This window comes from Molothrus aeneus, chromosome 3, assembly GCF_037042795.1.
Source record: "Molothrus aeneus isolate 106 chromosome 3, BPBGC_Maene_1.0, whole genome shotgun sequence".
In the NCBI taxonomy this organism is placed as follows: domain Eukaryota; kingdom Metazoa; phylum Chordata; class Aves; order Passeriformes; family Icteridae; genus Molothrus; species Molothrus aeneus.
The window spans coordinates 10,402,805-10,420,469 of NC_089648.1; the positions used below are offsets into that span (position 1 = coordinate 10,402,805).

The 17,665-nt window shown below is 45.7% G+C and overlaps 1 protein-coding gene across 1 annotated transcript; it reads right to left on the bottom strand.

Annotated features, from left to right (window-relative positions):
* Nucleotides 1-2,577: 2,577 nt before the first annotated feature.
* Nucleotides 2,578-17,487, bottom strand: SNX5 (sorting nexin 5). Its single transcript, XM_066547788.1, has 13 exons — nt 17,418-17,487; nt 10,487-10,591; nt 9,896-10,006; nt 9,235-9,356; nt 8,792-8,915; nt 8,095-8,190; nt 7,117-7,222; nt 6,962-7,037; nt 6,080-6,119; nt 5,886-5,972; nt 4,651-4,810; nt 3,862-3,947; nt 2,578-3,137 (listed from the first exon to the last, which is right to left on the bottom strand). Exons 1-13 carry the CDS (start codon nt 17,448-17,450, stop codon nt 3,090-3,092), a joined length of 1,194 nt encoding a protein of 397 aa, XP_066403885.1. The 5' UTR covers nt 17,451-17,487; the 3' UTR covers nt 2,578-3,089.
* Between the last annotated feature and the right edge of the window lie 178 nt (nt 17,488-17,665).

Below are 17,665 nucleotides of genomic sequence, written 5' to 3' on the forward strand. Positions count from 1 at the left end.
AAAGAGATGGCAAATCACAAACTTTGCCGAGAAAACCTTCCCAAGTCCATGTTTTGAGAAATTCACATTTGCTATCAGAAGTGTAGCACGAGGGCCTCAGATCAGAGCTCCTCTACAGAGTGTGCAATCCAGAAAAAAGAGGATGGAATGGAAAAAATCAGAATAAATTGGGATTAAGAGCACAAAGAGAACATGCCCACAGCTCTTCCAGGCTTTATGTATCCCAAATGCACACAAAATGTTCTCTGTTTTTTTTTTACCAGCCTCAGCATCAGTGATGTGTCTTCCTAGAATCATGACTACTTGTACACGTCAGGCAAACCAGTTCCTTCCTGAAGTACATTTGATCCTTAATCATTCCCTTTCTTTGGCTACAACCCCATTTTTTTGCAGCACCTGGAATCACAGCCTGGTGCAAGAGGACATGTTTTTGAGCCTCTCTTATGGGACCAGCTTGGCTCCCATCTGCAGTTTTTCTACAGCTGAATGTTTAACACACCTTAGTAAATTTGACCAAACGGTAGATTTTCCTCTGCCCTCATTCAAACAGAGGGAGAAGAACTGACATCTGCAGCATGTGGCTTTCCACAGCAGTTACCATCACAGTGATAAGGCCTGTGCCTGTTCTCAAAAGCCAATTTTTAACTCATAAACTAGAGGAACAAGCTTGCAAAGTTAAAGTTAATCTGCTTTACAGATGGGATCAGTAAATATACATTAGTCAATCCTTGTTTGGCACATCTATGAGACTCTGCTCTCATCCACCCCAACCAGCCTTTTCAATTAAGTCTCAGCAATATTTCTAAAAAACTTATTTTCATATTGATGATAACCTGCCTTATCATACTGATTTGTCCAAGCTGACCTTCATTCTGCTAAGGCTTTATTTAAGGCTCTGCTATAAGAAAAGGCAGGTCCAGTGATATTACATGCCTTAAAGCAATATTTCTGTCCTTCCTTATGAGCAGGCTGCCTACATACACAGCTAATTTCTCTTATGTATCAACATCTGCCCAGCTACCAGATAAGAAACTGGGGGATGCAGGAGCCTTTGCAGGACTTCATCTCAACTCAGCCTGAGGGGAAACCTGGGAGCAGGTAAGCAGAGGCTGTTGCAGCCTGCCACCCACTGGCCTCCAGAGGTGTGAGCTGTGCTGGGGCTTATTTTCCAAGTCACGGCGCTGAAGCTGACTGCAATGCACTCTGCTGGCAGCAGCTGACACGCAGCAGCTTCATCCAGAGCAGCAGTGGCATTGGCAGAGACTGCTGTACAGCTTTCTTGCAGTTATTGCAAATTAACTGCAACTACAATAACTGCAACATCACTATAAAGCCATAATTACAGCCATTTGAAGTGTTTAACATATTTTTAATCTGTTCACATTCATATCTTGACTTGGATTAAGGTATGTCAAGAATTTAGAGTGCCAACACAAGAACAAACATCTCGTGGAAAAGCTCCAAAAGAGCATTTGAAATAGAAAAAGGGTCTCTCACTTACCTTCCAACACTGCATGAAACCCACCATAGCCTGGGCCACTTCGGGGGTTGGGACATAAAGTGTTGCTTACCATAGCAAAAACAACTGCACCCTTTCTCTGGAGAAAATGAGAAGAGCCTTTGAGCCAGGTAGAACTAGTTTAGGATAAACAGTAGGCTTTTTTAGGAAAAACCAAAGCTTTGGCAGCACAAACCATCCAGTTTGGGACCACTGATGGCCCCAGGGCAAGTGCTAGGAGCTTATCTGACATAGGAAGCATCACTGTCACCTGTCAGCTACATAGAGGCCACATATGCACAAACAATGTGCTTATGGCAAACAACCCCAGGTTGAAACTATTCCTGCCAAACAAAGGAAAAAGGAGTTCACACATTCTTCAGCTACTCTGCTCCAGGATGGTGTGGCTGGCACAAGCTGCTCAGTTTTCATGGAGTATCAAGAAGAAAAAGCAGTAGGTCCCAGAAAATAAACCCTTAGAAACTGCCACAGAGCTGCCCATTCTCAGAGCTTCTCTGGTTGAAGCTGCTTCAGGCAGTCTGCCCAGAGCACAGCCACAGAGCCCACTTTGAGCATGATTAGGAGTTCAGTCACATGAAATTAAGCAAGGCTGAGACACTCATCTCACCCAAAAGCTGCCTTCAGGAAGGTCTGACTCACTGACCTATATCCATGGATGCCAACTGATAGCAAACTGTCCAGTGATGGCCCTGGGGCTTATGGGCTGAGCCACCTCAGCTGTGGCACTGTGAGCCCAGCTGTTTCAAGAGCTTTATACCTTACAGAAGCCCTGAAGATTTAAACAGCCTCTTGCTGCTAGTAGGAGGTTTAAATTACTTTACAATGCTGTATGTGCAGCACAGGGGAAGTAAAAGTTGCAGGCAGCCACTCAAACAGCAATGTCACTTGAAGTCCACACACATTTCATTTCAACACCCATTCCAAGAACAATCCTCTTGAGTCAAATGTTTCTCTCCAGTGCTCTGAAGAGCTCCAGGTGATGAGTAATTTGTGATAGTTCTGTGTCTGAAGCCTCTTTGTCACTTTGCATCCCACACAAATTCTTGCCATACAACAGCTTGTTGTGTCAGACATCTTTATTTGCTGTGTTGCCCAAGTGTACAAATAGTGAATGCAGTTATAGAAATTCAAAATATATTGTAGTAGAAATCTGTCTGGGAAGTGGAATGCTAAGATATTCACTTTATAAAATTATTACCCTTAAGTCACTCTCACTTGGCAAGTTTTAAATACATCAGGGCCATGAAGAGACAGATTAGGATCCTGCAAAAAAGGAGTTCTCAGTAAACTTTTTCTGCTAGATGAAGTCAGTCAACAGCAAATTAATTTCTTACATTTGACTCATTTTGAGTTATCAGCCAACAGGATGTTAGCTACATCCAGACAATTCATACACAATTCAGCTCCCATTTATACCAATAAAGTCAATGTATCACTATCAACATACCTAAGTATTAGTGAAACAATCTCAGTGACATTATTATTTTAAGCTAATGAAGTCAAGCCAATAAGTTGCCCCTGGCTATTGAGTGCAATTGATGCTTTTGTCACATTTTCAGAGTAAGACTCCTCAGTTCTTGAACAAGTCAATACAGCTCTGCAGGAGAGACACATTGTTCTGCAAAGAAAGAAGATTAGTTTCAGATGGGGGTGACTGATAATTCCAATCCTGCCTTTCACAATGAAGTAGCTTCCCAAATAGTGTGTCTGTCACAGGATTTTGTAGCCTGTGACAATGTTAAAGATCTCCTACTGCAAAGACAAGCACTCAAGCAGTAAAGAACCAAAGCCAGATCACACATTCTGCAATCTGCCTCTTCCTGTAGGCCTGCAACCATTAATCAGTTTGTGCTAAGGAGAGGGGCAAAAGCCAACAGGAAGCCTTTAAAGTAGGCCAAACTGAGCAGTGTCATCAAGGCTTTGTGTCACATTCCAGTTCAGCACTGAAGTGGCTGCCTGTGCTAAAGTCCAGTACTCTCAGGGGGTGGGACATTAGGCTTTCCTTCTTCAAAGGAAGCTGAGGATGCACAGTTACTGCTCTGTTCTCTACACTAAGTTAGCAGATCCTTCAAGCCTGCCTAGCAAAGCTTGGCAGAGGCTGCTGTAAAGCCAACATGCCCTCCTCCACTGACAAGGATTGACAGCCTGATCACAAGCTGCAGGATGAGCTCCTGTGCCAGCACTCAGAGCACTGGAAGCAGCAGCTGCCTCTAGACACAGCAGGGGTCAAAACCCACAGATGAGGCTGCCTGATGGGAAATCAGGTGACCCAGCAAATCCTCCCAGTTACACACTACTCATTTCTCTCAAGCCATGCCTGTTAAATTCCAAAGAGAACACACCTTTGCGTGCTTTATTTCCAGTTCTGCCATTTCAATTAAGTTTTTACGGAATGCTGCTATTCTCTTCTGCTTGAAGCTCATCAGTTCTGTAGAGAAGGAAGTAAACAAAGGTAAGTGATAGACAAAGTGTGACAAGCAATGCCCCCCATGTTTCAGGAGTTCTGTTGTGCAGCTCAGATTACAGTATTTGATCAAAAAAGGGTTCAAGAGTTAGTCATGCTGTTTTTAGACAGAGATGCAGTCATCACATGATACACAGACAGCTTAAGACAGAAAAGCTTTGTAGGAAGAGAGCTGGAACAAAGCAGAAATAAGCCACACAAGCTCTGTGAGAACCTGGATCATTTAAAAGCCAGATACACAAAGGGAGCAGCATGTATACCATGAAAGCATATTATAAATATATATACACACATACACTCTTCTTCTGAGAACCACTGTTTAAAACTCTGTATAAGGCACTCAGCTGTATTGGGAGAGAGCAAAAGCCTGTTTGTGCACAGTTTTGACTGAGATAATTAGTTACCCTCTAGTAGTTAGGTTCACATGGAGGCTGAGTTCAGTCTAAAAACAAATACTAGGGGCTTATAAATAAGGTTGGTGTAGTACTGACACTGCTCTGCTACAGAAAATTGCTTTAAAAAATGTTTAGCTGCATTAGTTCTATCTCTATTGTCCTTGGGATGTTCAGACTGTTTGTTCAGGAGCCTTCAGTAGCTGAAGGTCAGATGGAGACCTCGACTGCATTAAGCTCTCCTTTAAGCATAAGTACAGCAAAGCCTGTTTTACCTTGTTTAGCAGATTCTGAAATCTTTTCAAACTTCTGACAGCAATCCTGTTGATGTGCCTCAGCCAGCCTGACATCCTTGCTCTTTAGTCTGGCTTTGTCTAGAGCTTTGTTCGAGTTCTCATAGTCAACAAGAGCCCGGGTTCGCCTGTACAGAAGATCCTGAAGAGACAGAAAAAGCACACCAGAGCCTTAGCAGGACTACTTCCCAAACTGAGGTTACAGCCACCTTAGCAGCAGGAGGTTTCACTTCTTTCAGCATCAGGTCTGCTTTTTCAAACAAGCTATTAGAGCCTGCTCTTGGCAGCCTTTCACAGTGCAGCACTACATTTTCAGGACAGCCAGTTATGCCTTTGTGAAGGAATTCTAAGGGCTACTATGGGCATCATTTCTCCCCTTAAAGTAGTTTCTCATGCTGTAAGGTGGATGTCTCCACTAAGAGCAAAAAGCACTTTCTGAATTCCCTCAGTCTACTTCCAGCAGCCATTTAATTTGTTGGAGATCTGACAGCTTGATGGAAGCACTGCACTAACCTAGACAGAATAATTATAGAGGTCTCTGAGCCAATCCCTTCCTAATGCAGCAGGAGTACAGTTGTGATGTCTAAATAACAGTACACCCCACTGAGGGAGGCTGTAGTAGATGTTCTGAGGTACCTGACATTACAGGTAAGACACAAGATGAAGAGGCCCAGTAGGTTGTACCTAGATACCTTTTTGCAGCATAGTCATCCCCTGTCAAGTCAAGTTTTTATTAGAAAAAGGGTTGCCAGCAAGGCTTTTGCAGTCACATCAATCTACCAAAGCCCTCTTGGAAGCTCAGACTCCAAAAGCCTTCACAAGTTACCACTTATTTGTGCTAGGGTAGTCTAAAAATCCTGAAATCAATCCCAACTACTAATTAGTCATCATTGATTTTATTGGCAGATCCGTGACTACTCAGGCAGGGAACAGGAAAGAAACTGCTGCAGACTTAAATTCAGTTTGCTCTAACTTACAGAAATTTAAAGAGTTCTTCCACTTTACATGCCAAAGAAAAATTGGTCCAAGTCTTCTGTAAGTGGCTGGGCTCCAGCTAGCTAATATATAGCTTCTATATTCTGCTGTGGTTTAAGAGTCTCAGGTTTCTTAGGCAAAACAAGGGTCCACTTTCCTGTCTTCTTAAAGCACAAAGAATACCATGAGTGAGTTGTGTTGCCCATAACAAAACTAAGCTTCAAAAAGAAAACTCTTCTCACCTTAGCAGCTTCTATATTGAGCATGTAGTATCTCAACAGTTCAGAGAGTTTTAAGTCCTCATCAGATGAAACTCTACTCTCTACCTTCTGCAGAAGGGGAAAAAAAAAATCAGTTAGTTGGTGTGTAACAACACAGCCACATGCAGAGTCAGAGATTCTTCTCCCCCACAACTGCCCCCAGCAAAGCTTCTTACCCTGAGTTTCTCAAAGAGCTCTGCAACTTTCAACAAGTACCTAGTGAGGGGAAAAAAAAAAAGCATAAATAAGTTTGGATACTTCTTAGTCTGATAAATGCCAGGATCAATTGGCAGGAAACCAGAAAGCTGAAGGCTGGAGTTTACTCCTGTATACAGATCCAAACAAGGGCTTGAAAAAAACTCATTTAGGCAAAGACCTGGAGAAAAGGTTCAATGTGTTGGATTCCAGCCTGCCAGAATAGTACAGCTGAGCAGCTCAACAGCATTTAATGTAACAATGCTGATCTCCAGAGCATAAAGGTGTTGTGGAGAATTTCCCTGCTGCTATCCAAGAGGGATTAGCTGACTTGTTTATTCAGCTTTACGCTCTGTTTTAACAAGGTCTTGGTAAATTGATAGCAAAGTCAAAAGGTGGAAGAAGTGACCTCAAAAAAGGCAACTGAGTTCCCCCAGCTTAAAAATCCCCTACTATTCTGGAAGTGCAAAGGTCCAGAAGATAGTACAGACCTAGTGCAAGCTGACCTAGTGCATTTATACTTAACAGCACATTAGAACACACACACAAACCCTTTCTTCAGGGGTCTCCAGCAGTTTGTGACCTGAAGAGAATCAAGGTGATTTCTGTTTAGAAGGATTTTGATGACCAGCACAAGTAACCTCTAGGTCACAACTGGCAAGTGATCAACTAGTTCAGAGTTAGGAGCAACTGATGACATTAGGTCTGCCACAGCAGGGGTGCCAGAAGAAAGAAAATTTTAATGCCACTTGCATGCAATTCAAGAACCTCAAGACACCCAAGACCCAGTCCTCTGGATTTTATAGAAGAAATTTGGTTTCCCCAGACTCAGGATATGTTTATGAACAAATGGAATTGCTTACTTTTTGATAACTGTAGGCTCTTCTAATGCCAGGCTGTTCAAACAAGCTGAAGTATAAATATAGTCATCTGCAACATCTGCAAGAACAAGACAAGGTTTTCAGGCTGAAATCATCAAAACTGCATGATCCCTTGAAAGGGCTTTGAAAAGATTCACTTTTATGAGATCTTGTCATCTTATCTGCTTTTGCACATGCATCCTTGATTCTGTTGTAGTAGTTCACAAGAAAAGTCTTCTCTTGCTCAAAAAAATCTTCTACTTCCTGAAAAAGAATATGACCTGTTAAGTCAGTAAACTGCAGAATACAAGCTCTTCCCTATTTTAGGAAGGGCCAAGGAAGCAACCATAGCCTGGGCCTGAGCTTGAGGCCCATCAATCCCTATGGAAAAACTGTTCAAGACAAGATGTTAGCCAAGGGTTTGACATCCCAAACCACCTGGCAAACTTCTTCCTCACTATGCAGTGAAGATGAAGTTGGCACTCAAATACTGATGCAGGTTGTCTGAAGCAGCCAGTAAGTTATGGGACAGCCCTCAGGACTCCCAACTGCTGGAATTTTATTTTATTTCCTACGTGTGCTGCAACACTGTAGGACTAAGGACTAAGCAGTTTACAAGCTTGTTTCTCATCCACACCAAACATGATACATATTGTTATGTTTCATGACACTGCACATAGGACAAGAAGCTTTTTGGGAAGTGCTGTCATGGCAACACAGCACAAAAGCTGGAGCAAGACCAGTTACGGGAGTCTTTGGTATTTGATTTTGTCTAGTATAAGCAGAAACCCATAAATTATATCTGTTCAGAGCTCCAAAGTAGACAAAAGCCACAAGGATATTTCCTGAAGGTATAATTCCTTCCTCTCCAGTATCAGGTATTAAGGCAAGTATTCTGCATCCAGAAACTTGAATTATACACTGAAATTGAACAGCCTAAAGCTACAATGTCTGATTTCTATAGAAATCAGAATTAATACAGGCTACTCCCCTCAACTAGGAGAGCAGTAACAAGGGAGGTATGTCAGTAGCTGAGCCTCATGCACAGCAAGCCTGAAGCAGACAGGAGTAACTTCCCTGGAGCAGGAAGCAAGAATCGATCAAGATTAGGGTAAGAGACAAACAAACAACCTTACCTTGACTCCAGAGAAGAGGACCTCATCAGCACTCTTTACTACACTTTTTAAAAAGCCACCAAACATCTCTTTAGTGTTTTTCCTCCGCACACTCAGCTGTAATAGAGAGGCCAAAGCAGCTTTAAAGTTATACCCAGGGAGGGAAAAAAAGTGACTGTTTTGATACTTGCAATGTTAGTAACATCCTTTATAGTAGCATATGTCAGAACAGGCTGATTTCCAAGCCCTCCAGAATACCCATATAAAAATGTAACATGTAACACGTGGCTTGGCTACAAGTAGTTCAATGGATTTTTCCAATTCCCATAAACAGCTCTGTTTCTCCCTGCATATCTTGGCTCAGCATCTATCACTCCTAATTAGGTGTGATGAAACGTATGCAGGAGTGACTTTAATACACCTCCATTCCTCCACAGCACAAGTACACCTGAGCCATACATGTTCCCAAGGTAAAGACATGCAAAGGTGGCTTCCTAACCAACTTGACAAGGATTTAGAAACACAGTGGGATTTATAACAGAGAAAGGTGTAGAGGTCAGGCTTTCACCCTTCAGCCATCTCACAGAAATACTGGCAATATCTACTTGCTGATGCTGCACATAAATCCACAGAACATTCTGACTCTGCCCAGCAAAAACAACAGCACTCCCAACAGTTTGCCTCGCTTGGAAAGGGAAACAAGGAAAAAACGTCTCACGTCCTGGTCATACTCCAGGAAAACATGGAAATTGCGATCCTTGCTGAGCACAGGATGAGAAGCAATCCGCTGCAGGAAGATCTCATGTGATGAGACAGTCTTCTTGAAGACAGCGAGGTATTCACTGCAAGGAAACAACAGACTGAGATCCTCTTTGTACTACCCCCTTCAGTACACAAAGAATTGCTTTAACTTCAGCCCATGAAAATATTCAACTGCCGATTTCTGAAATAGCCAGCTTGTGACAGCGAAGCTACTTTCAATCTCTTTACCTAGGAAGTTTTCCAGCTTGAAAGCTGGAAAAGCTGGGCCACTCCCCAGCTTTAGGATTTTCAAGACTCCCTTCAAAACAGAGACACTCAAGATCACTTATCATCAAATGAATTACTCTCCCAGGAGGCTTCTCTAAATGCAGCTTTTGGCAGTACACTCATTTTACTTACGCTTCCAGCTCTTGCTTCATTTTAGCAAACTCTTCTTTTGTCATGGACACCTCTCCTTCCCCCAGCTTCTGCATCTTCTCTCTGGGACCATCAAAGTCAGGCTTTGAAGGTGCTGGAGGTATCTAGGCAGGGAATTGGTTAATCATGGATTTTAGCAAATAAAGTTGTCCAAGATTACTTCTAGCCTTCTCTAGAAGGAGGCTCTTTTGCCTGGTCATAGGAAAATGGTAAAGAGTGCATAATCCAGGAATTCTAAGTCCCTTGGTTTGTGTTATCCCTCCCCAGGAGGGAAACCAACTCAGAGCAACAGCTTCTGTAATCCACCCCATTGCCAACCATCTCCTAAAGAATCATGATAGGAAGGAAAGCTCACATTTAATAGATTATTTCAGTGTGCCACCTTCAGGCACACTGAAATAATACCACCACAAGTCGAGGACATTCACAGCATCTTTTGCTGCTTCAAGCTATGTGCAAAGTTAACACAGATGCCATACCACTGAAGTTGTTGTTTAGGAATTAAGGCAAGAGGAAGCATAGAGAACACCCAAATCACAGAACACCAGTAACACTGGTAAAACATACTTCATGCCCTTATTAGTGGGCACTTTAGATTGCTACAGTTTTTCACTTAGGATCACATTCTTTAGGAAGTACTTACAATGAGTCCTGCATACTCCTCAGTTTCAGTGAGTGTATCATGTAACCACACAAAGTCTTCGTGCTGCCTTGTAACTGAAAACTCAGGGCTTTGAAAAGCTGGCAGTGTAGTCTGGAAGAGAATATATAGAAGCCCTACTGTTTTGTAAATCAGTGCTTTTTGAAACAGTTCTGTCCATTTCCAAAGGAAGCTATTCTGCTTACTAAGAGCCTTGCCCACTCCCTTTTAGCTGAGCTGGCACTCATTCAACAGCACCACTAAGGAGACTGTTAGGAAAAAAAAGTACTGTTGTAGAACAGCATTAATGCAGTTTGTTTTGTGACATTTCACAGTAGCTCCCTTCCTACCCCCCATCCTTCTGGTGTCTAGCTAGGATTCCTTAGCAAAGCCATCAGCTACTTGCCTCTGTTTAGAGAGTTCAGATCCTAGGAAATCTGAAGTTTCTGCATATATATACACATCCCCAGGCCACCTTTAAGTGGAAAATCTCCATCTAATTAGATTTTCTTCACTGCCAAGCCCATCATTGCAAGTATGTGTACTGCAAATACATCTGTTACTTGCACAACCTCTTTTTGCCCGTGACCTTACCTTAGTGTGCACAGTGAACTTCACTCTGTCCTTTTCACTTAGGGCATCAGGGATGTCAATTTGGAGAGAAGGATCGACATTCAGGTCTACAGATACAGACCTCAGCTGCAAGAGAATTCACAGAATAATCCTTGATCAAGCATCAGGTAGGTTTAGTGAAGCTGACTGACCATCAGCCATGAACAAGAACCACACTGCACTACACACCTGCCTTCAGGTACACACTTATGACCAGAATTCCTTTCCCAGTGCTTCAAAGAGCCATAAACTGAGCCAGCATTCCTTTGGGGGCTTATTTCTTCATTCATTCCATCAGCCTAGACCCAGAACATCATTTCAAGACCACTGAAACTTTTAAAGATCAGTGGAATAGCTTTCTCAGTAGAAGATCCTCCAGCTTACATGTGAAGACTGTCTTCTAAGAGGCCCTCCCTTGCTGCAGCCTGACAAATCATTGCTGTTTTCTGCATAAGGGAGAAACCACCAGAGATCAAGGTCACAACACAGGAAGTTTGCTGAGGAGCAACTATCAGAGCCAGGAGGAATGCTGCTGAAGTTACCCTCTGGAGATAATTCTGAAGGCCTCCTCAGAAAAGCAGGCTGGAGAACTGCACCAGGACTGCTATCTCAGCAGCCTGCAGCACAGACCACACCAGCCAGGAGCCTGCTCCTACCTCTGCACTGTACACGAAGCTTCAGCACCCAAATGGTGCCAGGATCTGAGCAATCCTATCATATCACAGATGGCTAAATCCTGCCTCAAGCCTCTGCAAAGCTGCCTAAGAACCATTGATAGGCTGCCTGTTATAAGGTGAAGCTTTGCTTCCCAAAGGCTCTGGAAGATGCCCCCCCAGGCTGGCCATCTGCAGCCCAGATCTGGTATGTGACAAGTGTCTCTGGCTGCCTGCAGAGGACACAGCTGCCAGGACAGGGAGCATTTGCCCCTGCCACTGCTCTCCCCTATGATCAGACTGCTGTGAATAAGTGAGGGATACCCCAGCCACTGCACCCTCCAGCCATGCTGAAAACACTTCTGTCTGCTGCACCCTCACTGTTAGCTAGAATTAAAAGGAGACAAGTAATAGATAAAACTTTTTAAGCCTTATAGCTATGGAATGGCCTTGCATGCAAGGACATTAAGCACATTCCCAGAAGATGGACAGACAACTTTTAGCCCATCCTGGGCATTGCCTTGGCAGTGAGCACACTTACAGAGCACAGTTCCCAGCAGTCCCAGGCCCTGTTCACATCCCACAGGACATGGTGGGACTCCAAACTCTACAGGGACTCCAACAGCAATCACTTCCCTGCAGTCACCACTTAGGACAGACTATTATGTTCCCATACAGGCAGGCAATTCTGGTCCTTGCTAGGAAGGCACAGGCCAGACAGAGGTGCATGGTCCAGAGGTCACTGACACAGACTTGGGCAGAAGCTGCTCTCCCCCCCCAGGCACTGCAGGAAGGGCAGGTAGAAGAGCACCAGTCAGGCACCAGTTTCACTGGGAGGACAGCTCACTGTTGCCCAATGAGAGGCAAGTTGGTTGGTGTTTCCATTTCCCAGCCAGATAACACCACCAGCCAAAGCAGCAAGATGCAGACCCCAGGGTTTTACATCCTGCTTACTTGTATTTGCTGTCCAAACAGGATCAGCAGTGCTAACAATATGAACTGCTGAGTCTGGAAAGTATGATAAGCCAAAGGAAACCATTTCCTCTCAGCTAAACTAAGGAAAGGATTACACAAATCAGACAGTCCTGAATTTGTGAGCTTGCTTTCTTTCTTTCTTGTGGAGAAAGTAACCTGTGATTAGATGCTGTCTAGGCCCCTCCATGCCTAGTAGTCACCTACACAGGAGACAAGCAAGCACAAACATTAGGTGGTCCTGCTTGGTCAGATTAAAGCAGTTAACATGTCACAAGCATGTCCTGGCACCCTGCACAAACTGCAGATGGGATCTGGAGCTATATGAAACCAAGGATTGTAAGACCCCAGGCTGCTCTAGTCCTGTGAAGGTCACTGTGGGCTCCTAACTCCAGGTCAGAGACCTTTAGGATTACAGAATCATGGCTCAGACTACAAGGGGAACACACTGTCTGACTTCAGGAGCAGAGCTTTGTTTCCTGACAAGAAGTGCTGGAGCAGCATTTGTCCCCTGAATGGGGGAAGCAGGAAGCCCCACTCCTGTCAGCACAGCTCTGTCAAGCACTAACTCAGGGAGCACCCACAGCAAGCGTCTCACACCGACCCCTGACCCACACAGGCACCGCTCTGCACACAGGACCTTTCGTGCCACCATCTCTCCTGCACCCATCCCACAAGCAGGAATGGGGACCAACCTCCTCATGGGCACATGAAGGCTGTGCAGAGCAAAGGAATTAAATATCCACCTCCAGGCCCCAGGCCTGTCCTTTTACCACAGCAAGGCATCCAACCCAAGGCTTTCCCAGTTCATCCCTCCATCTTCACTCTCTGGCAGCTCCTTTATACCCAGAGGCATTTCTCTGCTAGGACATCACTGCTTCCTCCCCAGACTCCAAGCAGTGGGGCAAGAGAACTGAAGGTTCCCCATTCAGTTCCCAGAAACCAGTCTGTCACTCCACACCCTCAAGGGATACAATCCAAGCTCAGCAGCTGGGAAGGGACTATTCCTCTGGTAGCAGATACCCAAATAGGTACAGAGGACACACAGAATGGAAACAGCTGGGTTGGGCTGCAAACTGAAACACTCACCCAGAGCCAGCACAGTACTCTCACTTTCAACTCTCATTTTCTCTTCCCCAGAAGCAGCTTCTGGTTTGCAGTGACTCCAGAAACTGTTACAGCTTCTCTGACACCTCCCACGTCTAAACTCAGGACTCGTCAGAGACCTGTTTCAGGATTCCTAGGGTTTCTTGAGGATTCAAGCAAAACTGCTCCCTGTTCAGTACAGTTTACCTGTCCAGCTGGTAAATCAGAACAAAGCAGAGCCCTTGACAGTAACATAGACATCATACTGGTTAACATTTCTAGGTTTCAGAACCAAAAGACTATAAATAGATATTATGGTACTAATTAGGACACCATGATGAACACCTGATCTAGAAGCCCAGGAAACAGCAGAGATCATTACTGTGCCCAATCTAGGTAGAATTTTAGAACATTTGCTTTTTTTTTTTCCATTTGTTAGAGATGCTAAGGAAAAAAAAAAAAAAAAAACAAACAGTTGGATCACTTAAATACAAGGCAGTGATGACCATCAGCTACCAGACTTCTGCCTGACAGACATTACATTTCTGATGTGCAAACACATCTTGATGCTTGCAGACACCCAGAGGGAGGAAATGCCCTCAGCCACCGAAGTCTCTTAGTTCTGGTGAGAGGCCTGAGCTGCTGCTTTTACAGTTCCACCCTTGGCAGTTTTAGCATCAGCTCCGGATGACTCGGTGTCACTTCTGCATTCTAACAAAAGAATCTGCCAGTGCAAGCAACTGTGCACAACTTCTGGCTGCCAGTGAAATATGTATTTGTTCTCAAAGACAGATAAATCCAGGGGTTTTCCACACAGCCAGGCTCTTGGAAGGAGCAAGGAGCCCTTCCACAAGGGCTCACACGTCAGAGTTTTTTGCTTATTGTCAGCTGCCTTTTAAAAACCTTCTCCCCTCACTGTCATTCAAGTAACAGCCCACAAACAAGGCTTCAGAAGTAATTACATCTGCCACTACCCAAGACCCATTACTTTTTACAGAGCAGGCTTTCTAATTAAAGCTGTTTAGGTGCTCTCCAGAGAGCACTAAAAGATCATGGTGTTTATACAGAGCCCTCAGTTCCAGAGGGCCTTGTTTTGACACCCAGGAATTAGCCACCAGAGGATCTGGCCAGCAGCTATCAGCAGCATTAGCTGCTGGAACTACTTTTTAGTCATATTCAGCACAAGCAGCTTAAGTTTCCTTTTAATCAGGATTCTAAAAGGACATCTTAAAGTGCACTGCAAGCATGCAGCACTGCAGAGCACGTGTGAAGCCTGGATTTTGCAGCCTTTGTGGCAGTTTGCTGTCACCACTCTGACACTGAGCTGAACAGCCCTGAAGTGGTCTGGTTACACACAACCACAAAAACTGAAGCACTGTTTATTTATGCTATGGAAAATGCTTCCCCAAATTCGGGACTTCAAACTGAAGAACTCCAGTGATGCAAAGGTTTAATTATTTTGCTTAAAACACCGATAAAGAGGGAACAACAGCTCAATATAGTCACACTGAAATGGCATTCCTCAGCAGGTGCAGTGCTTGCCAAGGAAGCAGAAGGCCCAGAGCACTTGTTGCCTCGGGCTGTGCAATCAAGTCCCTCTCCTGCCAGAGGGATCTCTGCATCACTCTCTGCAGGAATTTGCAGGTCACACGCCTCCTGACAGAGGGAAGGGCTCCATAAACATCCAAGGGTGCCACAATCCGAGCAAAAGCCTTGCTGGCTCACCCTGTTCCACCAGCAGCACGCAGGACACCTCCACCCAAGCCACAGCTTCCTCAGCTGGAGAGGTCAAGCACAGCTTTGGACATGCAGGGCAAGCACTTTGGCCTGGGGCTGAGCACTCCTGGCCCAGCTCAAATGGGAATCGATCAACAGCAGCAAACCCCAAGGCACAGTCAGCATTCCCCAGGAATGCTCTGCTGACCTCCTACAGTGAGGCCAGAGCTGGTGGCAGGGATGTCAGGAGCAGGGCAGCCTCGCTGAGCTGGCTTCACCTTCTGCTAGCCCAAACTGCTTTGTGGAGGCTGCGTGTCCTTGAGAGGGCATCATCCCTGTCCAGGAGCTGGCACCTTGTAGCAGCTCACCTCCCTGCTGATTCCAGGCCCAGCAGCATGCAGAAGCAGGGTTTATTGCTAAGCACAAGATCCACTATGGTCCCATTCCTTCCAGAACGTGCAGCAGAATTTGTCCAGCAGAGCCACCACTTGTGAGTGATAACAGCAAGTCCCAGGCCATGACACAACATTTTGTCTTCCACTGATTGCTTTGGGAAAGAGGTGCTACAATACATGCTCTTAGCATTTTGATCCAGAACATGTCAGCTGCAGACTGAAGCCTTTAAACACCATGGAGCCACTGACATTAGGAAATACCAAGGTATTTACTCAAGCTCAGCTTGGAAAGCCCACCACTCACTTCAAATTCTGAAGTGCCTTTTCCTCCCCCATGACAGATCACACCTTATTTTCCACTGCACTTCCAATCACCTTTATCCTACCCTCCCTTCCTCTTCCTACATATCCTGATCCTCTCCTGCTTTGCCACCTCAGGGTCAGTCTTTAGTTTATACTTAACAGTGGCTCCTATTTAAGTTAATTCCTAATGAAGCTTCCTTTACAGGCATGAGTTTTATCTACTGGTCACATGCTGTTGTTTCTCTGCCTAAACAGGAGCAGACAAGATAGGAGCATTTCTATCCTCCCCCGTGCTGCTGGACTCCCGAGGCAGCCCTACAACCTAAAACAAGCTAATCTTTGTCCATTGAGCATCAGAGTTTAAAGCTACTCCAGCCCCCACCACGAGAACATTTTCCCCTCCCCCCAATATTCCTGTCTGAGTTAGAAAGGCACCTAAACACTCAAAAGTTACCAAATGTTGCAAGAGAGTTGATATTTGACCTTCCCCTCCAGTATTCTCCAAGGGCAGGCACTTAAATACAAAGAGTTTCACATGCAGCAGAAAAGAAAGCACTGGCCAGCTCACAGCTCAAAGCAAGCTACTAGAAAATGTTTCTTCTACAAACTCTTGCCTGTCTTACTGACTCAGGATTGCTTCAAAACAAGATTCATACGGGAAAGAAGCAGAGAAAAGGAAATTATCCAGAAGTCAATAAAAGCTGGTGTATTTCTAGCCCCCCAAGTTAGTTAATATACATGCTCCAAAGAGCTGGAGAAAAGACAGACTGGAGAGACTCAGCACACCCAACAGCTTAAAGCAAAGTCATCTTCCTGCCAGTGAAGCTTAGTCACAATGCAAAACCACATGCAGATGTGACAATATGAAAGGCAAATAGGCAACTTGCTGACTCTTACAGGGCTGCCTTGTCTTCTTCTCAAGGTGTGCTGAGAGTACTTATTAAACCAGGGAGTTTAGGTAAGTTAACCCAAGCAGCTCGTCCAGTAGAAGAGAGAATTCCAATCACTGTCTACACTACATAAACATTAATTCACAAAGTTCCTGCTTCAACCTTTCACTTGCATTTCCTCTGAGAAGCTGAGAGTCTTAACACTAGGAAATCCCCTGTGCTGCTTTAAAGGGAAGACATGAAGCTCCTTGGCACTTACAGCTTCAACACTTCTCCGGAGAAAGGAAAACCAAGCGAGCTGCTGATGTGACAACCAAGGCAAAGGGGCAGCGCAGGTGAAGTGACAGCTGGCAGCCCAATTAAGGCGGAGCACAGCCAGGAAGGCCGGTCACAGACCCAGCAGGGCAGCTGGCCACCGGGGAACAGCAAGTTTAACCCCCTGCAGCACTTGTGCCCGGGGCCAGGTCCTGCTCCTGCATCCATCACCTGCCAGGCCCGGCTCCCGCAGCTCCAGGGCCGCGGGTATCCCCTGCTCCGCCTCGGCACAGAGCGCAGCCCGCACCGCCTTGCCCTTCCCTCCTCTTCCTCCTTCCCGCTCCGGCTTTAATCCTCCCGCCCGCTCACCTTTCCCCGGGCACCGCTCCCCTCCGGGCTGCTCCCCACGCTCACCGCGGCCGCTCTGACCCCCTGCCCTCAGGGGACCTCGGCGCGCCAAAGGCACGAGGGCTAAGGGGAATTATCTTCTTTAAAAAAGTCCTAAACGGAGCAAAAGCCAAACCCCTGTCACTGTCCCAGCGCTGCCGGGGGCAGAGGGAGCAGGGAGCTCTCTAGCGCCGCGGGGCCAGCTCGGTTGCGCCCTCCCCGCCCGCCCCAGCCGGACTCGGGCCGCCACCCTCACCTTGTCCTGCGAGTCCCCACGGAGCAGAGCCATATCTCCGGGCACAGACAACCACCCCGCACCTTTCCCTCTCCGCTCCTCCCCGCCACCTCCTCCTCATATAACCCGGGCGGAGCCGCCGCCGCCACACCCCCTGAGGGGCACTCGCCATCTTTGGTGAGGGCAGGGCGCTGCTTGCCTTCATCCAAGACGGCACCGCGACGCTTTATTTTTCGGCTTGCATTTAAAGATGTGGGTTGTTTTCTCTT

Coding starts and splice junctions, on each gene's coding strand:
- SNX5 (XM_066547788.1), bottom strand. CDS start 17,450: ATGGCTCTGCTCCGTGGGGACTCGCAGGACAAG. Junction 8,191..8,791: donor TCCTGGAGTATGACCAGGAC/GTGAGACGTTTT, acceptor TCTCTATTACAG/CTGAGTGTGCGGAGGAAAAA. Junction 6,120..6,961: donor GAGCCTACAGTTATCAAAAA/GTAAGCAATTCC, acceptor TCCCCTCACTAG/GTACTTGTTGAAAGTTGCAG.